The 25,485-nt window shown below is 28.6% G+C and overlaps 1 protein-coding gene across 3 annotated transcripts in view; it reads left to right on the forward strand.

The window, feature by feature from the left end:
* LOC111633678 (reticulophagy regulator 3-like) overlaps positions 1–25,485 on the forward strand; it is a 59,897-nt gene that overhangs the window by 18,122 nt on the left and 16,290 nt on the right. For all 3 annotated transcript variants that reach the window (XM_023378289.1, XM_023378290.1, XM_023378291.1), the window contains exons 2-5: positions 6,765–6,871; positions 17,313–17,343; positions 17,737–17,863; positions 17,944–18,028. In XM_023378289.1, coding sequence (XP_023234057.1) covers positions 6,765–6,871; positions 17,313–17,343; positions 17,737–17,863; positions 17,944–18,028 — 350 coding nt within the window. The remainder of the gene's footprint in view (positions 1–6,764; positions 6,872–17,312; positions 17,344–17,736; positions 17,864–17,943; positions 18,029–25,485) is intronic.

Below are 25,485 nucleotides of genomic sequence, written 5' to 3' on the forward strand. Positions count from 1 at the left end.
TGGTAGAAGACCAAAGAAAATTGTTGCACATTTTAACAAATATTCTGCTAACTTGTTTTCCTGTTCTTCACTAAAGACCAATCTTACTTTTTTGTAGCCAACCACAGCGTTTTCTACTCCAGATTTCAACTTCTTTACAAATCTGTATAACGTCATATGACAAATATCTAATTCTCTGGCAACAGTTTTTATTTTTTTACCATCTTTAATAACTGCATCTGCAGCTCTTTGCATCAACTCCTGAGATACAGAACCTCGTGTTGTTTTTCGAATATAAGTCCGCATACTGTAAAAGGAAAAAAAAAATATTACTGTATTTTTACTGCATTGCCAGTACAGATGAACTGGGGCAAGTTGTTCCAAGGTCACAACATACCCCCAAAGAAGGGAACATCTAGCCCCAATAACACATGGGTTCAAAACAGCAACTACTAGATTAGGTTACGAGACATACACGGTTTTAGCGTTTATATCAAGATACCATATATATTTTTGAATAAAAATACCAAACAACTAATCGCTAATTATTTAAATTCGCCAGATATACCAAAAATATCAAACACGAAAATATTTACTTACGTGGATCAGCGACGTACAGGCTCCTTTTCCAATGTACTGGACGTTACTGGCCTAACTAAGATGGCTGCCGTCGATGCGCAGAAACATTCGATTTCATGACGTATTTACTAATTATTATTATTATTTTACCTTATGAAGCTATTTCAATCGGAACAACTTACCACGGGAACTTTTAGCCCCGCTCTCCCCTACATAATAGTAAGATTAATCTTAATTATTAGATTATTATTATTATTTTTTTTTTAATGTTACTTATTTTTATGTAGCTTTTCCTTTTAAATTTGCTAAATTGCTTGTTTGCTTGATCATTACTGTTATGAAGGTTGAAAAATTGGTTCAGGAAGCATTTGATGCATAAGAAGCCTGTGACTCATTAATCATGCTTTTCTATTTGTACTGTAATAAATAAAACCTAACAATAATGTTGATAATCAGCTAGCTTGATAGAAAGCCCACAGAAGATCACTGATATTAATTACATAAAAACTTTGTACTTACTGGAATTAGTATTGTCTAAAATTGGTTTCATTAATTCATTTTTTTTTTTTTGATAATGGCTTTGTTAATAATCAATGCTCCACTCTATTTTGAAATTTTTCTTATTTTATTTGAGTTAAAATTTGCAATGTTAAAAAATTGATGTAAAACTTGTGGATGTTTAACAAAAATTTCTGACGAATGTGAAAAAAGCAGAAGTTGAAATGAAAAAAACTTAATAAATATTAAATAAGTACTTTAAAAACTTATTAGTTTGTACAGTGGTACCTCAGGATACGTAATTAATCCGTTTCAAAACTGAGATCGTATCATGAATGTCATAAGGTGAATCATTTTTCTGTATACGATTACATGTAAAACCAAATAATTCGTTTCAACACAAAAAACACACTCAAATTAGTACATTTAAAAAAATATCTATAGTAAGGAAAACACTGAAAAATGAGTTTTGTAGTTGTAAATGTATAAATAACCATAATAGAATAATAATTGATGAAAAAAATGTAGTTTTGTTTGCACTTTACTTTTGAGGATAGACAACGGTGGATGTGTAAAATGTTGGCAGAAGAGAGGGAGAAGAGAAATGATACTAAAATTTAACATACATAACATAATGTAACAATAACTTAAAAATAACTTAGAAAAGATAAAAAAAATTAGTGTTGTTTGATGTATATATATATTTTAATTTTTATTCACTGCTTTTTGCTTTCTTTCCTTCACTTCCACCAGCACTTTTACTTGATAGAGGTTGCTTGGTAAAATATCTATCCAAAGAGGTTTGGCTTTGCCTACTTTTTAAAATGTTTCTAAAATGATTTAGGCAAATGTCATTACTCTGAATAGCAATATGGCCAGTGTGAACCTTTTCGGGATGTTTCTTTTCAATAAAATCAGTCACTTTCTGATAATACCTCAAGATTTCCTTTATCGAGGAGATTCTTCCACGACGAAGCAAACACGCGAACTGAGACCAATGAACAGAAGTGAATAAAAAATGGCGCTGCGAACTAATGTAACGTCGTATGGTGAGTTTTTGTTCATATCGTGGAACAAAAATATGTTCGAATTTCATGTCGTATCCTGAGGTACCACTGTATATGTAATTTTAGTCAGTTTTTGAATGATGTGACTTATCTAATTGTTATAGTAATTAAACAAGGACAAGATTAGATAAATTTAAGATAAGTTTTTATTGATACATTAGCTGTTATAAACAAAATGAAATAAATAAAAACAATAACCCTCCAAAATGAGATAAATAGAAATTAAGATATTTTGTACTCAAATTTAGATACAGTAGGGCATCGATTATCTGACCCCCAATCAACCGTCACATCGGTTAACCAACAGCGTTCTAGTTGGCAAATTCAAATGTCCACTAGTGATGTGGTGCTACAAAATTTGGCTATGTCTTGGCTACTTTAATGTTATTTTTGTTAAATTTTTGCGTGTTTTAGCTGGCAACACTGGCTCGACCATGAGAAGGAGGCCAGTATTTAAATGAAGTTTAATTTTCTAATTATGAGTGGTTGTTTGTTTTGTGAGCAATAAAATAATTTAAAAATAATTTTTAATGATACAATAGTGACGATTATTATTTTAAAAAATTTTTGTTAGGCTTAACATCAATGAAAATTCAACACGAAGTAGATTAATAGCAATATACTAATTACATGGGATACACTAATATACTATACTAATAATATATTTTTTCATACTTTTCGATTATCTGTTTTTTCAGTTATCCGACCAACTCCAGTCCCCAATTGAGTCGGATAATTGATGCTTTACTGTATATACAAATTTATAAAAGAAAGTCTTTGTGACATAATTTATGTTAAAAGCATTGAAAATTTTTTACTTTTGGACTATTTTTTAAAATTTAAACAACAATGTAAAAGAAAATCATATGTAGTTTAGTCTATTATGATTATTATTTTTTTAAATGTTGTTTTTATGCTTTTAAATTGATTTATTTTTATTGTTATTAAGGGAAAGGCTTATTGTGCCCATTGGGTATTGTCTTATGTCTTTTGTAAAAAAATAATAAAGAATATTTGAAAATGGAAAGATAAAAATATAATTGTTTGTTTATGATGATGATAAACATTAGAAGATTTTTAGGAAAGATCTCCAAATTGAAAAAATTTTATTCAATTCTGTTTGTTCCTGCTAAATTCAACAGTATTATATACTTTTAGATCTAGTTTTATTCATTGGTGTTGTCTTTGAATTATTCATTTAAATTTTTATATCAGTTATGTAGGTCTACATTAAATTAATGTAATTTTTTTCAGCTGATCTCTTATTGAAATTATATTTGATTTTAAATTGCATAATTTGAATTATGTCAACAGTATCATTGTTATATTTGATCTATTTTATATTGTAATGCTAATTAGATTTGCTGATTTTTGATATAGATTTTAAAATATATATACATATATGNATTTAATTTTGTAAATTTAAAAGTGCTTCAAATATGACGTTAAAACAGGGTTTTATGTCGTTACAAGTGGGTTTTTTAACATTATCTAGTATAGTAAAATCGTGGGACCGATAAAAATTTGACGTTATATTAGGGTTGTCGTTACATCCGATGTCGTTATAATCGGGTTAAACTGTATATAGATATTTAAGCTTCTTTTATTTGTTTGGATTTCTCTCTCTACTTCTTTCCTTCCTCCTCTGATAGGAAGAGTCAAGAGGATAAGTCTATCTTCTAGATTTACTACATTTTTGAGATATTGGGTGTCTTAAATGTGGTCTCTGTAGAGATTTTTCACTCATTCTCTGCAGATAATTCTGATCTTTTACAAAAACATTTATCAAATTATTATTCAGTTTCTGGTTACTTCTGCATTTTTTATTCTTAAAAAGATTATATTGAGATTTGTTGTGTAACAATTTAACTATTTCTACATACAAAGTTTTCTTAAATCTAATGTGCAACTGATTTTTGAAATGTTGAAACTTGAATAAAATTTGCTTGCAGATGTAATGCATACCCTATATCACCGAAAACAATGTATTTAAATATGAATTAATGCATTTTTAAAAAATTTTGTTTTCATGTTTATAATGCTTCACAATGTCTACATTTTCAATTGTATTCCTTTATGACTCCATTATTAGGTACAGAGGATCAGTGGATCAGTGCAAAATTACAGTCAAAATTACTGCATGAACAACTTTTTTTAACAGTAAGATTTGTGTTGGCATGCACAAGCATGAATTTACCAGATACATATTGTCACACTGAAATCTTTGTATGTGTGTTCTTCAGCATAGTAGATAACTTCACTTAAACATAGATTTATAGGAGGCTTGTCAGCTGGCCATCATTCACTTGGCTTGCTGCATAAGACTACCAAACTGTTAAAAATCCAAAATAATGGGCAGAATGTGTACTATGTATGTACTGATGATATAATACACATGAATCGCCAAGAGAGTGAAGAGTAGGTGGGAACAAGGTTGCATTAAGTTAACTTTTTGTCTGATTCTAATGTGTGCCCCAATTTTTAGACTGGAAAAATAAGAAAAAAGAACATTAGAATTGAGAAAACATGGTAATTAGATGACTTTCTCTCAAAAAATAAATCATATAATTACTTGTATTATTTCATTAGTTATTAGATGTAAGTGAAATATATGTAAGCTGTTTTGTGTTTTCTTTTTTTTCAAGCTCCGATTGTCCATAAAAAAAAAGGCAAGTGTAAATAACAAATTGAATTTATTACCAAAGTTAGGTACAAACATGGTTACTTTTCAACATAATTACCGTGAAGATTGAGGCATTTGTCATATCTGTGAGCGAGCTTTTTCATCCCCTTGTCATAGAATGTTGCTGCCAATGACTTGAGATGGGTCCTAACGTTTTGAAGATTGTCATTAGTCGCAAACCTCTGCCCTCCTAGCCATTTTTTCTGTTCAGGAAAAAAGTGAAAGTTGCTCAGCGCTAAATCAGGGTGTTTAACGCTAGGTGTTTAAAAGTGTGAAGACTTCCACCCAGCTTGGAACTTTTTAATGTGTGAAGACTTCCACCTCTTTCCTGAACTGAAAACATGACTAGCAGGGCAGAGGTTTGAGACTAATGACGACCTTCAAAATGTTGTTAAGGCCATGTCAATTCACTGACGGCAACATTCTATGACAAGGGATGGAAAAGCTCGTCCATATATATGACAAATTCCTCAATCTTCGCATTGATAATGTCGAAAAGTAACCATGTTTGTACCTAACTTTTGGTAAATTCATTTTGTTATTTACATTTGTCTTTGTTTTATGGAACATCAGAGCTTGAAAAAAAACTGCCCTCATAGATAAATTCACTGCATTATAAAGATTAAATGCAGTTTCAAAAACTCATAAATGATTAAGTGTAAATTACTTTTTTAGTTAAATAAAATAGCTTGAATCATATTCATTGCTTTATGACTTGTGTTCAAATTTTCGTAAATAGTATTTTATAAATTACTGATTTTTTTCACAAGTATTACTTGAAATAAGCTAACAGCAAGTTTCTTTGACTCCTTAATTTTATTAGAAAAAGGTATATGATTTTGAAGTCAAGGGACTTTAGTTCATCAAGTGTTTTCAAACTTTCAAAATAAAAAAAATGTTTATTTTTAACCCATTGGAAGTTAATTCTTTTATATATACTGCATATTTTAGATGTTGTTTAAAATTATACATTCTAGATTTTTTTCTTTTCTCTGGCTAAAATTGATTTTGAAGTTTTTGAATAGCATGTTTATTTCAACTTTGACATGAAGCAGCACTGTGACAGAATATGACATGTGATGCAAAATATGGGGTTATAACAGAAAAGTACCTGAAAAGCAAATCCCAATAAAAATGAATGAGGTTATCTTATTTTTGCTCATTAACGTGCTACACTAAGTTAATATTATTTAATGAAATTAAACCACAGGATTTGGATAAATTTAGTTTGTCTAAATTTTATTCTTAATCTTCATATGTCAACATTCTTCAAGGTTTGAACCTTGAAGAATGTTGACATATATGCAAGTATATATGAGTATAATTGATTAACTATATATTAATTTGGATTTTAGTTTTAATGTTATATTTTATAGTATCATAGACGGGTGGGTGTGTCAAGAGTCTGATGTCTTAAATTATTGCTTCTTTGCAAAATAAATATATTAAATTTTTTATTATTATATAGCTACATAGGAATGGAAAATTAATATTTGCTCTGGCTCGATGTTTGAAGAGCATAAAAAAGGAAAATGTGAACATTTGCCTTTTTATGCTTTTCAAATGCATATGCCTGTTTGCATATTTATTCCTATATAGCTATGTGCTAATAAAAAATCTCATACATATAGTTTGTTTTATTTTGCAATGAAGTGATAATTTAAGACATCAGACTCTTGACACACTCACTTTATTTCAACAAACGGAAAGGAAATTAATATGTTTATTATCTAATGGTTATTTATTATATTAAATGTTTTATATATATATATATATATACAAACAAACAAACAAACAAACACAGAGATGCTGATAATATAAACGTTAATCATAGGACTTCTTACCATTTATAGTTAATTTTATCAAAGTACTTTAAATGTACTTTGATGAAAATTACAATATCATTAATGCACTGTTCTATTTTGTACTGATATGATATTCATTAATTTTTTTTCTAGGTATATTGTTTCTCTTTTTAAACGTGTATATTCTTTTGTGGCTATAATAACACTTATAATATTTGGATATAAAATGGGTATCAGTAAAATTTGGCAAGAGATTAGAGGTAAGTTTAACTTCCTATTGAAATATCATTAAGTTTTGTAACAAATAATTACATTTTTGAAATTTTATGCAAATTTAGGTGATTTCTAATATACAATTTATTTGTTAATAATTATTATTTTTAAAATTTTAAGCAAAGTTCCCAAAATAATTGATTGCAAATGATTTCTATTTATTTATTTAAAATCTTGAAGACAATGCAAAAAAATAAATAGTAACAGTTAAATGTAAATTACTTGTTTGAGTAAATGACATGAATAAAACAGTAAAAGGATAACAAAAATTCAATAGTTTAAACACATACATAACTTTTTATTTTTGATATGTATGTACAGTAGAGCGTCGATTTTCCGAATCAATTGGGGACTGGGGTTGTTTGTATAACTGATATTTCGGATAACCGATTTATGTACGAAAAACTAGTTAAACGTATCCGATGTTGAAATTTTACTCCATTGCGTGTCGCTTCGCGTTGAATTTTCGTCGATGTTAAGCCTAACAAAGACTATTGTATCGTTAAAAATTATTTTTTTATTTTGTACAAACAAAATAAATATACTGAAAAATATAAAAACAACAAAAAAAATATACTTCAGATGTTAATTTAGTATCAAAAACGTAAAATATTTGAGTAGCCCAAGACATAGCCAAAGATTGAAGCGCCACAGCACTGGCGAAAATTTAAATTTGCCAACTGGAATTCTTTCGGATGATTGACTTTCGGAAAATCGACGCTCTACTGTATTTATTTATGTAGAAAATCTACATAAATAAATAAATCTTCATAAATTTTTGCCATTTATAAGCTGATTAGAATACTTAAATGATCAACAAAGGCAAAAGTATTTATTTGCATAATTTTTATTACACACACCTGTGCATGTGTGTGCATACAGTAGAGCATCGATTATCCGACTCAGTTGGGGACTGGGGTTGGTCAGATAACCAAAAAGTATGAAAAAATACATTATTAGTATAGTATATTAGTATATCCCATATGATTAGTATATTAGTATATCACTATTAACCTACTTCGTGTTGAATTTTCATCAATGTTAAGCCTAACAAAATTTTTTTAAAATAATAATCGTTGCTATTGTATCGTTAAAAATTATTTTTAAATTATTTTATTGCTCACAAAACAAACAACCACTCATAATTAGAAAATTAAGCCTTGTTTAAATACTGACCTCCCTTTTATGGTTGAGCCAGTGTTGCCAGCTAAAACACACAAAAATTTAACAAAAATAATATTAAAGTAGCCAAGATATAGCCAAATATTGTAGCGCCACATCACTAGCAGACATTTGAATTTGCTGACTAGAACGCGGTCGGTTAACCGATGTGACGGTTGATCAGAGGTTGGATAATTGATGCTCTATTGTATATGTATAAATTATTGTCAATATACAGTATAGAATTGAATATTCAAAATAATCAGGACAGGACAATTTTGGATTGCTGATCACACTTGGTAAGGAATGAATAAAAAGATTAATATTTTTTACTGAAGATATTTAAATTTAATTGTACTATAGTATAAGATTAATACATATAAATAATAGACAATTTTTTATTATTTTTTAATTTATTAAAAACAAGCATTAATCTTTCATTGCAAGCTAAAATATACTGATGAAAGTTTTGAATTCAAAACAAAATATAGGGGAGAGCGGGGCTACAAGTTTTTTATTCAACCTCATAATTTGTTAATGAAACTTAATTCTAGCATAAGTATTGAGATATTAAAATTTACTAATATATCTAACTTTGCTATTAAGACAGTTTTTGGGGTTGTTTTTTGGTAAGATTTTTTATAATTAATAATACAATACCTAAAGTCAGAAAGTAACAACTTACCCCGATTCGGGGCTAGTTGTTAACAGGGTGGGGCAAGTTGTTACGAGATCTATGGAAGGTGTAATATGTAAAAAAAAAAAAAAATTTATTTAACTAAGTACGTATTTAAGGACTAATCAATAATATCTTATGAATAATTAGTTGTTTTTCTTAAATTTATTATAAACTAAACATTTTTACATTTTAACATTTATAATTTTTACTTAAAGATTGAAACATTAACCATTATATTAGCTTAAGTAGCTAATCAGCCTTGAAATTATCAATTATCAGTCTTCAATCATATCAGAAAGTCGTCTTTGACTGAAAATAATATTATATTTATAAATCATCACAAGATTCATCAGAACCGCAATTCGGACAAAAGTATGTTAACATGTCACGATATTTTCTACATCTGGAATGGGCCCAGTTCTTACATTCTTGACACTGGATCCATTCTTCACCAGAACGTGAGTTAGAGTAACGGTCACAGCAGACTAAACAATAATACTCTAAACTATCCTCTTCATTCTCAGAACTTTCACTGCTCATTTGTACAACCTGTCGTTTAATGGACTTCCTCTTTCCTTTTCCTTTTAGCGTTCTCTTGTCGTTCCCTTTTATTTTATTCCCTTGATTTCTCTTTACCCTTCCCTTTCCTTTATTTTTTCTTACTTCTTCATTATCAATGCTTACCTTCCTTTTTTTGCTTTGCTCTTCTGCCAGGGCTTGTTTCTCAGGAGTGTCTGTTAAAATTGCGGATTTTCTACGACATCTCTTGGTCGTTCCACTCCGTGGTGGTGCCTTTGGAAAGGGACGAATTGCTTCTGGGGAGAAAGGAACATCCTTTCCAAGTCCTTGTACAACACCAGAAGTTGTAGACAAATTTACAACTCCTGATGGCCCTGGTTGATCCAAGATTTGTCTTTCGTCAATAATGCTTACAGTTTCACGTGCATTGTTGGATTTATCTATACTAGTTTCTGCCTCTGAAACTTCCATATCAATTATATCAATATCATTTATAGGTGTGATGCCTGCAGAGACACTCTCATGCGTTGGAGCCAAAGGGCGATCTGTGACGAAAGATGGAGCAAAGTCGTCTTCAGTGAAAATATTAGGATCATATGGCCAAATGCCAGCCTTTTTAAAAGAGCTCATTATATTGATAGGAGTTGCTGCAATTGGCAACGCATATTTTACGATTTCAGGGATCTCATATATTGACATTGTCTTGCCAGGGTTGCTGCGTAGCCAGTTGTCTTGAGCCTTTGCACAATAATTTTTAAACGGTGCATTCACTCCAACGTCCAATGGTTGCAGACGGTGTGTACAATGAGGCGGGAATGACAGCATTACAATGGAGTTAGATTTCGCTTTTTCTACCACATTGATATCGACGTGAGATTGGTGATTATCAAGCAATAACAAAACTGGATCTGAAGGTGATGGTCTGGTGTGTTTGATGAAGTGATCCATATATATGAGGAACTCCGTAGCTGTCATCCATCCAGAGCTATTTCCTGCACCAATGGATTCCGGTGGTCCGCCTTTGATAAATAAATCCTTGTATTTAAGTCGAGGGAAAATAAACATTGGAGGAACTGTGTGTCCTAATGCATTTGCTGCCAGTTCTACGGTGACTAATGAACCTCGTTCTGCAGATACTATAGCTCCAACTTGCTTAGTTCCTTTTTTGGCAATAATTTTCTTTGGCTTTAGCACTGTCGTAACGCCAGTTTCATCTAAATTATATATTCTCGAGGGCGGAAATTTATATTTATCCAACACTGTGCCTAGCTTTGTAAAAAATTCGTTAATATTGTGCTTATTAAAAGATGATGCTCTGCTAGCACTTGTCGATTCCGGGGCTCTAATCGAGAGTTGAGGGTTTCTCTTTAAAAAACCAGTCAGCCAATCTGGACCAGCTTTTTTATTCTCATGCCAAGATGGTGGAATATCAGAGGCGTTGAATTTCTGTGCACATTCATATGCTAATTTTCGCACTTCCTCTGGTAGAAGACCAAAGAAAATTGTTGCACATTTTAACAAATATTCTGCTAACTTGTTTTCCTGTTCTTCACTAAAGACCAATCTTACTTTTTTGTAGCCAACCACAGCGTTTTCTACTCCAGATTTCAACTTCTTTACAAATCTGTATAACGTCATATGACAAATATCTAATTCTCTGGCAACAGTTTTTATTTTTTTACCATCTTTAATAACTGCATCTGCAGCTCTTTGCATCAACTCCTGAGATACAGAACCTCGTGTTGTTTTTCGAATATAAGTCCGCATACTGCAAAAGAAAAAAAAATATTACTGTATTTTTACTGCATTGCCAGTACAGATGAACTGGGGCAAGTTGTTCCAAGGTCACAACATACCCCCAAAGAAGGGAACATCTAGCCCCAATAACACATGGGTTCAAAACAGCAACTACTAGATTAGGTTACGAGACATACACGGTTTTAGCGTTTATATCAAGATACCATATATATTTTTGAATAAAAATACCAAACAACTAATCGCTAATTATTTAAATTCGCCAGATATACCAAAAATATCAAACACGAAAATATTTACTTACGTGGATCAGCGACGTACAGGCTCCTTTTCCAATGTACTGGACGTTACTGGCCTAACTAAGATGGCTGCCGTCGATGCGCAGAAACATTCGATTTCATGACGTATTTACTAATTATTATTATTATTTTTCCTTATGAAGCTATTTCAATCGGAACAACTTACCACGGGAACTTTTAGCCCCGCTCTCCCCTACTTAATAGTAAGATTAATCTTAATTATTAGATTATTATTATTATTTTTTTTTTAATGTTACTTATTTTTATGTAGCTTTTCCTTTTAAATTTGCTAAATTGCTTGTTTGCTTGATCATTACTGTTATGAAGGTTGAAAAATTGGTTCAGGAAGCATTTGATGCATAAGAAGCCTGTGACTCATTAATCATGCTTTTCTATTTGTACTGTAATAAATAAAACCTAACAATAATGTTGATAATCAGCTAGCTTGATAGAAAGCCCACAGAAGATCACTGATATTAATTACATAAAAACTTTGTACTTACTGGAATTAGTATTGTCTAAAATTGGTTTCATTAATTCATTTTTTTTTTTTGATAATGGCTTTGTTAATAATCAATGCTCCACTCTATTTTGAAATTTTTCTTATTTTATTTGAGTTAAAATTTGCAATGTTAAAAAATTGATGTAAAACTTGTGGATGTTTAACAAAAATTTCTGACGAATGTGAAAAAAGCAGAAGTTGAAATGAAAAAAACTTAATAAATATTAAATAAGTACTTTAAAAACTTATTAGTTTGTACAGTGGTACCTCAGGATACGTAATTAATCCGTTTCAAAACTGAGATCGTATCATGAATGTCATAAGGTGAATCATTTTTCTGTATACGATTACATGTAAAACCAAATAATTCGTTTCAACACAAAAAACACACTCAAATTAGTACATTTAAAAAAATATCTATAGTAAGGAAAACACTGAAAAATGAGTTTTGTAGTTGTAAATGTATAAATAACCATAATAGAATAATAATTGATGAAAAAAATGTAGTTTTGTTTGCACTTTACTTTTGAGGATAGACAACGGTGGATGTGTAAAATGTTGGCAGAAGAGAGGGAGAAGAGAAATGATACTAAAATTTAACATACATAACATAATGTAACAATAACTTAAAAATAACTTAGAAAAGATAAAAAAAATTAGTGTTGTTTGATGTATATATATATTTTAATTTTTATTCACTGCTTTTTGCTTTCTTTCCTTCACTTCCACCAGCACTTTTACTTGATAGAGGTTGCTTGGTAAAATATCTATCCAAAGAGGTTTGGCTTTGCCTACTTTTTAAAATGTTTCTAAAATGATTTAGGCAAATGTCATTACTCCGAATAGCAATATGGCCAGTGTGAACCTTTTCGGGATGTTTCTTTTCAATAAAATCAGTCACTTTCTGATAATACCTCAAGATTTCCTTTATCGAGGAGATTCTTCCACGACGAAGCAAACACGCGAACTGAGACCAATGAACAGAAGTGAATAAAAAATGGCGCTGCGAACTAATGTAACGTCGTATGGTGAGTTTTTGTTCATATCGTGGAACAAAAATATGTTCGAATTTCATGTCGTATCCTGAGGTACCACTGTATATGTAATTTTAGTCAGTTTTTGAATGATGTGACTTATCTAATTGTTATAGTAATTAAACAAGGACAAGATTAGATAAATTTAAGATAAGTTTTTATTGATACATTAGCTGTTATAAACAAAATGAAATAAATAAAAACAATAACCCTCCAAAATGAGATAAATAGAAATTAAGATATTTTGTACTCAAATTTAGATACAGTAGGGCATCGATTATCTGACCCCCAATCAACCGTCACATCGGTTAACCAACAGCGTTCTAGTTGGCAAATTCAAATGTCCACTAGTGATGTGGTGCTACAAAATTTGGCTATGTCTTGGCTACTTTAATGTTATTTTTGTTAAATTTTTGCGTGTTTTAGCTGGCAACACTGGCTCGACCATGAGAAGGAGGCCAGTATTTAAATGAAGTTTAATTTTCTAATTATGAGTGGTTGTTTGTTTTGTGAGCAATAAAATAATTTAAAAATAATTTTTAATGATACAATAGTGACGATTATTATTTTAAAAAATTTTTGTTAGGCTTAACATCAATGAAAATTCAACACGAAGTAGATTAATAGCAATATACTAATTACATGGGATACACTAATATACTATACTAATAATATATTTTTTCATACTTTTCGATTATCTGTTTTTTCAGTTATCCGACCAACTCCAGTCCCCAATTGAGTCGGATAATTGATGCTTTACTGTATATACAAATTTATAAAAGAAAGTCTTTGTGACATAATTTATGTTAAAAGCATTGAAAATTTTTTACTTTTGGACTATTTTTTAAAATTTAAACAACAATGTAAAAGAAAATCATATGTAGTTTAGTCTATTATGATTATTATTTTTTTAAATGTTGTTTTTATGCTTTTAAATTGATTTATTTTTATTGTTATTAAGGGAAAGGCTTATTGTGCCCATTGGGTATTGTCTTATGTCTTTTGTAAAAAAATAATAAAGAATATTTGAAAATGGAAAGATAAAAATATAATTGTTTGTTTATGATGATGATAAACATTAGAAGATTTTTAGGAAAGATCTCCAAATTGAAAAAATTTTATTCAATTCTGTTTGTTCCTGCTAAATTCAACAGTATTATATACTTTTAGATCTAGTTTTATTCATTGGTGTTGTCTTTGAATTATTCATTTAAATTTTTATATCAGTTATGTAGGTCTACATTAAATTAATGTAATTTTTTTCAGCTGATCTCTTATTGAAATTATATTTGATTTTAAATTGCATAATTTGAATTATGTCAACAGTATCATTGTTATATTTGATCTATTTTATATTGTAATGCTAATTAGATTTGCTGATTTTTGATATAGATTTTAAAATATATATACATATATGCATAATAATATAAAAATTTACAAATTTTTAAAAACCTTAAAATCCATAAAGATTAAATATATTCTGGGCATGATTTAGAATCTAATCTTATAAATTTAATTAATTGATTTAATAAAAATAAACATTAAATTCAGCAGTCACAAACTATTTAAACACACTGTTTTTGGTCTGTTAATGACATTAACATTTCCAGTCTTATTAAGTAGTTTGATTGTTGGATTTTTAAGATTTTTGTTATTTGAACAATAAATATCCAGTCATTGATGAGCTACTGATTAATGTATCTAGTGATGAACAGTGCTTTTAGATATTTAATCTTTAACATTTTTTACCTTTTTGGTATTATCTTGAGATTTGTCTTTGAACAACAGTTTTGGAACAGTTGTATTTTATATTTATTTTGGTAGTCTTCATTTAAATGTACTTCACTTTAAATTTTAAAGATTGAATAGTTAAAGAATGTAGTTACAAAATTTTATACAAAGAGATTTGAAAAGGCTTAAATATTAATCTTAAAGATTTGTGTGACTTAGATATTTAAGAGAGTTGTCACTGACTTGTGGTCCATGGAGAAATTTGGATATTGATCAACTCTAGGTTACACAAAGTAGGACAAAGAAATGCAAAATGCTTGGTTGCTTTTTCTCACTCCTTTGGGATTTTTATTAAAATCTAAAACCAAGCACAAAATGAAGGTTATAAATAAATAATAATATCAATAAATAATGTGTGTGCAATTGTCATCCTTCATGGAAGAGCCAAGAATCCATAAACATATTGAAGTGGAGCATTAGTGAAGCTTCTTCTATGAGGCTTACAGAATTGTGTTCATTCTCAAAATCCATTTGATAGATTTTGATTAAACTTTGCCATTTTCCATTAATTGTGATGTGAAATCCAAAGCTACAATAAAAAATGGGAGTTCTTGACTTTGTTTTTGAGATATAAGGTTGTTTTATGAGCACATGTGACAAAGTGATATTGCACAAATCACACAACTTTGTCGTGTGATGTTTCACAGTTGCTAACATGTCTTGAATGGGCTTATAGAATCAAGTTCATTCTCAAAATTTAAAGAATCAATTTTGATAAAACTCTGCCATTTTCCATTAATTGAGACAAGGAATCCAGAAGTGCCATTTAAATGTAAAATATCCAGCAATGAATCACTTAACATTCCCGGCAACATAAAAAATTTTGGTGACAGTATCTGTTACAATATTTCATTTATAAAAAAAACTTTACAATTTTAATTATTATAAAATGGCAAAAAGCTTAATTTTGAGAGTAGGAATGAGTTTTATAAAAATTGTAAATGCTAATAACAAGTAAACTTGTCATTAAGTCTGACCCTACTTGAGATATGACACACAACCACTCTTCTTTATCTCCCCACCACCTAAACCTTTAACCACCAAAATTTAATAGCATGAATCTTTCTAACACACACACCTTCCTGCAAAATTTCAGAAAGCACAGTAATTATTAAGCTTCAAGAGGGTAAACAAAATCTTGCCCCACACATACATTAACGTCCATACATACAGATAAAACTCTGAATGTTTTTGTATAATTTGTTTTTGTTTGTTTGTATTTTGCATCTTTGTATTTTGTGTTTCAAGGACCCCTAAGTCCACAAATGTAAAAAACTTTGAAGGGTTATTTTTTGACCAGTTGCCATATTTTTTTCTCTGTTATGTATAACAGAACCAGGAAAGTAAAAAAATAGTAGTCCATGACTTTGTTTTTGATATACAACGGTATGACAGTGACAATGTCTATGCTCTCTGATGCGATGAGCACACCTAATGGAATTTAGGCCTAGGGGTTGAAAATAAAAACAGTATTGTGTGCACACAATGGAAAATAGGCACATAAAATGAACAAAACACAAGAACAAAGCAATTGCCATAGATTGCTCTGTTCTTTGATCATCCATACTTGGCCAATACTAGGATGGGACCCAATGCAAACCACAGGAGACCACGGTCATGTTTCCCATGATCAGCAGATACGAAGATAGCCTCTTTTGTGGTGGCAAATGCAAAGTTCACCTGTTTGTGTCCATCAGGTACTGTACAAGAATCGTCTCTTCTGTGTCTAATAGATGCAGGGATAGCTTCTTTCCTTCTGGCTTTACTTCAATTCTATTGTGATGTGACAAAGTCGTGCAGTGTCCTAGTTTCAAATAAGCAGCAACAAACTTCACACTAATTTGTTATAATTAAACAATTGAATTTCATATTAATAAAGTGAAATGGAACTTTTATCATCATTATTCCATAATGTTTGTATACGGTAGTTTAAAAAAATTTGATAGTTGTCTACAGGATTCAAAACTGTGTTTAGTGGTCCGTCAGGTCAGAAAGGTTGGCAACTACTGATCTAGATGTTTATCAGTGGATAAATTAGTGTAGTTATGTTATATATTGATGTATACATGACCTTAGCTATGTTGAATTAATTAAAAATTATAAAATGTTATAATCTAAAGTAACATTTTATGATTTTGATAAAATCTGTTTTTATTCCATAAATTATATACTTGTTGCATAAATTAATATGGTTATAAAAACTTAACATTTAAAATTTTTTTAGATAAGTTTTTAAATTATTTTTAATAATTTTTTTATTTTTATAAAAATTATTTAAAACTTTACAACAAATTTCATAACTATCATCATCCACATGAATTAGTGTACAGTGAAAATGGAAAATTTTATCTATATAAAAACATTTTTTGGTATTGATAAGATGTGGAAGCTTGAATTAGTTCAAAAACATTGAGCTTTATCTCCATTTCTGACCTTCTTGAACTTGAAATACTTTCAAAATGATAAATGCAATGAATTTTTTTGTTGTTTCTAATGAAGTTATGCAATTTGTATAAAATTTACAAAAGAAAAAATTATATGAAGTTGTTTATAAAACTACTGTTATATTTTATTAGTTTGTAATATGTTTGAAATGTATAAATGTTTAATGTTTTAAATATTTAACTATAAGTAATTGTAATGTAATTTGATATGAAAATGTTCCAATAAATTTTGTTTTACTTTTAGTGCCACCATCAGAGGATGAAGACAGTGAAAGGTAATTGTTCTGTTTTTTTTTTTTTTTTAAACTACAGAATTATTAGTAGATAGATTACATATGTAAAAGTGTTTATAACAGCAGTTTGTTATTGCTTCATTGTCATATGATGATAGAACATATAGTTGGAATACTGCCAAAATTATGTAATAACAGTTGCAGCTCTTCAAGGTTGTAAATTTTATTGGTGTGTTATAAAGTTAACTGTATAAAATAATCTAAACTATTGAAGGTGAACTGCTGGAAATTTTCACTAACAAATGAATATTTTTATGAATATAAAATTTAGAACTGGATTATTAATGTGTTACTTGTAAGTGAAGTAATTTGATTTTTATTTATATTACAAAATAATAAATTGACAGATTTCATGAATATTTTTTTTGTTTACAGTTGGATTCCTGTACATCCAAAAGTTCTCAGTGCTCCAGAATTAAGTCACTATTTAGATGAAGGTTGGAAGTATATTAAACAGTGGGGAATTTGGTTACAGGATTTGAGAAATAGAAATCATGGAGTTGTATGTATTATTGAACATTTGAATTTTGTGAATTGTTTAATTTAACATTATTTTAAATATATATTGTGTATTATTTGCAGTTTTGTTTCATTATTAGTTCTGTGTTTGGTGTATTGGCTTTCATTGGACATATCATACCAGGAGTTGTGATTACTTATACGTTACGTAAGTAAAAGTTATTTCCAAAATTATTATTATTTTGTATTTAAATTTTTATTCTGTAGTGATTCAGTAGTTTTAATTATTAATTTTAGTTTATTTAACACTTAAGCTGCCAGCACCTATTATCAATGTTTGTTTTTAACCTATTCTCTTATCTTAAAAATTCAGTATTACTTGTTGCATATTTTATATTTAAAACTTAACAACAAATTGCATAACCATCATCAACCTCATGTATTAGTGTACAATGAAAATGAAAAATTTTATCTACATAAAAACATTTTTTGGTAATGATAAGATATGGCAGTTTGAATTAATTTAAAAACATTGTGAGCTTTATCTCCATTCCTGACCTTCCATTTTTCTAAAAAAAAAAACTGTCTTTGGAAATAACCTGAAAAATAATTATGTGTTTTTAAGAATTTAAAACTACTTGATAGATTGTACAGTACTGTACATTGACTAATTTATGCCAGCATAAATAAATTGAAAAATCAAAAAAAGTTACTTCTTGCTAAAAGAAACGAATTTTTATTCAAAAATATGTGAATTTCATTTGTTTATTTTTTAATTAGTTCTAATGTTTTGTATTGAAAAGTATTGAAGACACAATATAAACAAATATTACTTTTAACATAGTCTCCTATAAAAGCATTTTCAGCTGTTAACAAATAATGAGTGGTGATGATAAATAAGTTTAGAGTCAAAATATTAATAAAAATACTCATGAAATGTAGTCTTTCAAATGATTAAAATTTATTATATAAATATTCAGATGTATATTTGTTTCCTAATATAAATAAATAGCTATATTATATCTAATGACGACAGATGTAACATTGACCAGTCATAGTAAACTCATACATTAATCAATTTATAACTTGCTCCACAAATGGATTACTCATGTTGTTTGTCTTTAATATTATTAAAAAATTGAAATTTGTAACAACAAATTTAATGACTTAAAATAGTATTTTTGATTTCATAGTCATTCATTAACAAATTAGTTAAATCATTACACTAATATGATAAACTATTTTTAGGAAAATGTGAAAGATTTTCTTCTGTTACAAAGATTGCACCATGATTTATATAAGTTTACATACATCAACAATTGTTAGTATTAATTTATAAAAGCTTAAAATGATATAGGTTCATACTGCAGGATTTAAAAACAATGATATATTATTGTTCTAAATCAGTTCAGTTTTGTAAAAATGTTTAATATTTGGAAGAGAATAATAATAGTCAATTGCTAATATAAACTAATATATACTTTGTGTATTTTTATTTTATTTTGAAATTAAATTTTTTAAAGATGAATAAACAACTATTCTACATTTAAATGATATTAACTATGGATTAAATTTTCATATCATTGTCAAATTTGTAAAATGTCTAAGTAATGTAAATAGAATGAGATACAGAAATGAAAGTCAAATATAAAATTATTATTTTTTTCAAAATTAATGAAAACTAACATGAAACAATTAAACAAAATAAAATGATCTGCTTACAGAATTATTTATGTATTACATCAAAAATATAAAAACATTGTAACTTCATGAAAATATCATAAAATAAAATGATAAATAGAATAATAATAATCATATGTTGTTTATGTTTCTGTATTGACTACGTGACCTTGTTTGTTAATAGGACTTATTATACTGTTGTAGTTTCTGATTAGCAAAGAGAGGAAATCTTAGTCAAAAGTCAAAATAAAATATCTTTATTTTAATCTTTTTGTGTGTTTTGGACCTGAAGGTTTCTCTTCAGCAGGTTTACAAGATTCTATAACAATTGTACGAAAAACTTCTTCAAAACAATATTATATTCTTATCAGATCACTGATGGGCACAAGTGCTCAGGGATCAAAGTGAAAATGTTTAATAAACAAAAATGACTACATAAGTATGGAAACGAAAAACCCAAAATACATTTCAGACCATTTTCCGATAGAAAATAGTCCCTCATCAGTTGGTATTAACTAAAGGTAATGGTACAGTACATTAAAATTATACAAGGTAAAGGTAAACTTAAAACTATGCCTAAAGCTATACAATATAAAGGTGAAAATGCCATTATAACTGTATGAGCATTAATTGTGCTGATTGGCTCATTGACCTTGTCATCCTTATTTTATCAAACAATCATTTTCAATTTAATGGAAAATACTATATTCAAAAATCTGTCATACCTATGGGTCCATTATTGACCCTACATTAGCTGAACTAAGTGTTATCGATATTGATACATCCATTAATATCATCCATGGAATCAAATTCTTCAACAGATATGCTGACGATTGTTTTATAATCTATGACCCTGTAATCTTAAACCCTAATGATTTGGTTACAACTGTTAACGGCCTTGATAACAATTTTTGAGAATGAACTTCACAATAAATTACCATTCCTGGATGTTTTAGTTACTAGACATTCTAATACTCTTGAAATAGAAAAATTACAAAAAATCATGTAACATTAATAAAGTCATGAACTATCACTCACATACTTCCTTATTCGTAAAAAGAAACATTTTTGTCAATTTCATCAAAAAGATATTTAATAGAACTACCTCTGATTATAAAAAGAATATTGAGATTACAGACGTTGTTAAGACCTTCTTATTAAATAATTACCCAAAAGTACTTCTAGACAAATGGCTAGAAGTACTTTTAAGTGTAATAATAACACCAATGTCCATACCACTAATCCCATTAACAACAATAATGCAAAAAAGTTCTTTTAACTTACATATGTCAAAAATATGTTTGAGAAAATTAAAATGGTCTTAAACAGTATCAACATTAATTTAGTCCCTGACCTTTGTAATAAAACCCAAAAATACATCCAACCAAACCACCCAAACAATATGACTAATGTCCTTAAAAAAAGCAATGTGATATACAGGTTTAACTGCAACTGTAATAATCCTATGACCTATGTAGGTGAAACAAAAAGATGCCTCAAAGTTCATATAAAAGAACACACAAACGCCATCAAATACAATTCTGAATACTCTGCAGTTGCTAAACACTGCAATCTATATGGATGTGAAATAGATAAAAGTACAATAAAAACTAAAATTCAAAACTAACACCTATAAACGTAAATATTTTGAACATAGAGATTTTAAAAATTAATAATGTTAATAGAATTAATGATAATCTACATGTTAAAATTGATGAAGGATGGCACAATTATATCTTTTAAAAACTAAATATCTTTGTGATGTTACGACTATATATTGTTAAAAACTGTTGTAAAACTTGTAATTGTATTATACATTGTCACCACTTGTGCACCAGATGTGGACTGTTACACACCTCCCTTACTACCGCTCCCAGCACCTTGTTGTAATGCAGGCACCTGCAACTCTGTCATCTTACTGTTTTTGGTATGTACTGTACATAATCTGTCTGTATAACTTTAGTTCATAACTGTAAACCAATAATTGTCTAACTTATGACTGTTTTGTATCAGCACACTATACATCACACCACCATGCAATGTTACGAAGGTTTATTACACCTGTCTACACTAATAATGCTTACTGCTCATACAGTTATAACAGCATTTTCATCTTTATATTGTATAGCTTTAGGCATAGTTTTAAGTTTACCTTTACCTTGTATAATTTTAATGTACCATTACCTTTAGTTAATACCAACTGATGAGGGACTATTTTCTATCGGAAAATGGTCTGAAATGCATTTTGGGTTTTTCATTTCTATACTTATGTAGTCATTTTTGTGTTTAATAAACATTTTCACTTTGATCCTTGAGTGTTTGTGCCCATCATTGATCTGATAAGCCCTCACTATTATCTGCTTCACGGTTGTTGATAATTTAATTAATATAATTATACCAAGGGCTAGAAGCAACTTTTGTAATAATTTTGTAATATTATATACGACAATAATATTTAAGATAAGATAAAATTGCTTACATTTTCTTTATTGTCCAATATTAATATAACACTAATACTAACAAAGTATCCAAAAAACAGTGTAACATACCTATCTTAACGTTTTTTTAATTTACGTCCACATAAAATAATAAAACTATTAAAAAAATTTAAGTTTTATACAAAATGTTAAAAATCAGTGAGTAATCTTTTTATATTTCTTTATTCATTGATCTTGTTTGATTGTTTTTGGTTTGATATCTTTTCATATTCTTATTATATAAGAATATGAAATTTTTATATTTTGTCATAATTGAACTCTAGATGCCATAACTTTGTATGATTTAATCAGAATAGATAAATTATTGGTTTTAAAACTAGTCACTGCAGATTACTGTTAAATACAATTTTATTTTTGTCAGAAATGCCTTGAAAATTAAATGTGGTGGTTTTTGTATGTAGAAAGTACTGGAATGCTAATGTAGTGTAATTTTTTGTGTGCAACTCCAGTATTAATGCTTGATTGCAGAACATGAAACTTTTTGACAGTTTCAAAAAGAGTTTTATGCTAACCAAAATTAAAATGCTCACTGTAGAACATAAAAGTGGTTAGCATTTTAATTTTACAAATCTAAAATTGATCTTGCTTTTCTTACTATTTATTCTGTATACATGTAAACTTTCAAAAATATTTGAAACTACAGTGGTACCTTCTGCTTTGAACACTTCAATGTTCAAATTCTAAATCTGAAAAAAATGTGCTTCAGAATTCAAATAGTGCATCAAAATCTGAACTATGCACACAGTGAAAAAATGCACTTGAAACATAAAATAAGCTTCTAAACAAAGAATAAAATCTCATACAGTAGAGTCCCAAAAACTCGGCCTAATGTGGACCAAAGGGTGGTCGAGTTTGTGAAAATGCCAGGTTATCGGGAATGGGGTTAAAAAAGAATAAGTACAGAGTGTTTCCTCAGAAAATACTGTACTGTACTTGTATGTATTGTTTGCTTGAAAATACAACAGAGAATAAACTGCCCAAATACCCTTAAACAAAGAAAAAATATATACTTTATGAAGGCATAGAGCCTTTACTAAATGAAAATGAAAATTAATGAATACACAGTGTACAGTAATTTACCTGATAAGGCAGACCTCAGAAAAATACTTTAAGAGGCATAAATCTGTCTATAATGAAAATTAACTAGAAGTTTTTTCGTCCTGCCAGGGTGTGGCCAAGTTATCCGGACTTCCGGGTTATCGAGTGCCGAGTTTTTGGGACTCTACTGTATTAGCAATAATGTGTTAATGTGTTTGGAAGCAATGAAGTCTAACAAGTAAGAAGTCTGTAATATTGATGATTCAGATGAAAAAGGAACTACTATACATATAAGATACCACTATACATGATTTTTATTAACATTCATATTAATCCTTTTTTTTTGTAGCTTTTAGAAGGAAATAATCTTCTCTTTAAGAAATTATCTTAATTTTCCTACTTTTTGTCTTAAGTAATAACACAGGATCAGTTTTTTTAATAAAAAGAAAAAGCCTATTATATTAATGCATATTCTTGGCTATGCTATTTCTTCCTACTTGTTCTTTTGTAAATGTAATGCAAGATCTTATGATCAGTAAATGGATAAACCTTTAAATTTTTATACACAAAAAAATTAAATTGCTTTAAATTAAATCTTGGCAATAGTTTTTTTAGTATTTAATCATATTCCAATGAAGATCATGGAAGATTTTTGCTCCAGGTATATTTAAACTGTTGTAGCAATTATCCATTAAATTAGGAGAATGTTTACTGCTATTTAATTAATAACAATAATTCCAGGACCAACACACTCAGTAAATTTTTGACTTTTATTTGCACTAATTACTTTGGTTTTGTATACACCATACTTTTAGCTCTAATAAAAGCTGAAAATTTGCTGAGTTTATCATTATTTCAACATACAATGAAATTCTATTTTAACATTTCTTGATTTAATGTTTACCCTGATTAAGCATTCATTTTTTGTTGTCCAGCTAGTGCTCCATAAAAACAATTTAAATTTAGGCTTCAATTTAGCAATTCTTGATTTTACTTTGATTTTAAGGTGTTTTTGGAGCCATACATTTAAAATAATTTTGATTTTAAATTAACATTTACCAACTAGAAGATACAGTGAGTGCTTTTTGAATCTCAAATTTTCTAATTTTGCTGGAAAAGATGCTTGCTTACACTTTTAGCACTTGGATTTAATCTGAAAATTTATTCTCTTAAATTTCAACTTGATTGATATTCAAGGTTTCAAAGAAGCATTAAGAAGAAGAAAATTTATTTTAAGAAGAAGAAAATTTCAAAGAAGAAAATTTATTCTCTTAAATTTCAACTTGATTGATATTTAAGGTTTCAAAGAAGCACAGAATAAAAACAAATATAGTCTACATTGTTTTTCTATATTTAAAGGATTGATTGCTTTTTACAATAATGTATTATAAAATTTTTAATTTGATATTGTAATTAACAATTTTCATGATATTCTGTATTTTTTAAAGATTATTATTGTAGTTCTAATGAGTGGGACTCTTTTTGGTAGAAAATTTTCACATTGAAAGAAAATAAATAAAAAATATACTAAATTAATTATCTTTCCTTTCTTTGTTAATAAGAATATTTTAACAAATAAATATACTGTATACTGCTTATAGCAGTGTTTTTCAACCTTCTTGAATATGCGACCCCTTTACAAGTTAAAAAATTCTGGCGACCCCCCCCTTATGGGCCATATTAAAACTATATCAGTGATTTTAAAAACTATGTATTTAATTTTTTTTTCTGTTGAGACAAATTATTTTTGATTAAAATGAAAATTTCAGAAGAATCGACAATAACTTAACACACACAAAGTATGAAACTTCCTTTAATTATAACATTGGGCACAGGGAGCTGTTGACTTTTTATTTTTTTTTTTTTTAGGATTAGAATTTTCAGCTTCTACTTCTTATTTCTTTTTGCAAATCAGCTCAACATTTTTTCGGCTATCATTTTCTGGGGTGGGCCGTAATTCTCACTGAAATTGTAGTTTTTTTAATGTAGTGTAGGACCTACAAACACTTGTCTTTTTCTTTTACCTGCGACCCACAGGTTGAAAACTGGCTTATAGCATCATATTTTATTGAACATTCTCCAGTAAATGATGGTTTTGGCTATTTTAAAATTTTTCCTTCTCATTCTAATTTTTTTTCTTCAGAAAATTGTACTTTTTAAGCCTCAAAACTCAGTAGAAAGCACTGAACGTTTCTTGTTAGAAGTGAAGTGAATATTAACTTGTGTTTTGACATATTTTATGGAACAGTTTTTATACTTTCACAAGTTATTTTTGTAGTACTTATTTACATTTTGTGTTTAGAAATTTTATAATTTATTCCAAATTATTGCAACATATTAAAGTGAAAGCATTGTTGTCTTTTTCTGTATGTAATTTTAGATGCATTCACCAAGCATTTTATTATTATGAAGTTAGATCATAAAATAAAGATGAAGTAGAGATTTTATA

Source organism: Centruroides sculpturatus, unplaced genomic scaffold, assembly GCF_000671375.1.
Source record: "Centruroides sculpturatus isolate CEXI.00-Female unplaced genomic scaffold, Cexi_2.0 scaffold871, whole genome shotgun sequence".
In the NCBI taxonomy this organism is placed as follows: Eukaryota; Metazoa; Arthropoda; class Arachnida; order Scorpiones; family Buthidae; genus Centruroides; species Centruroides sculpturatus.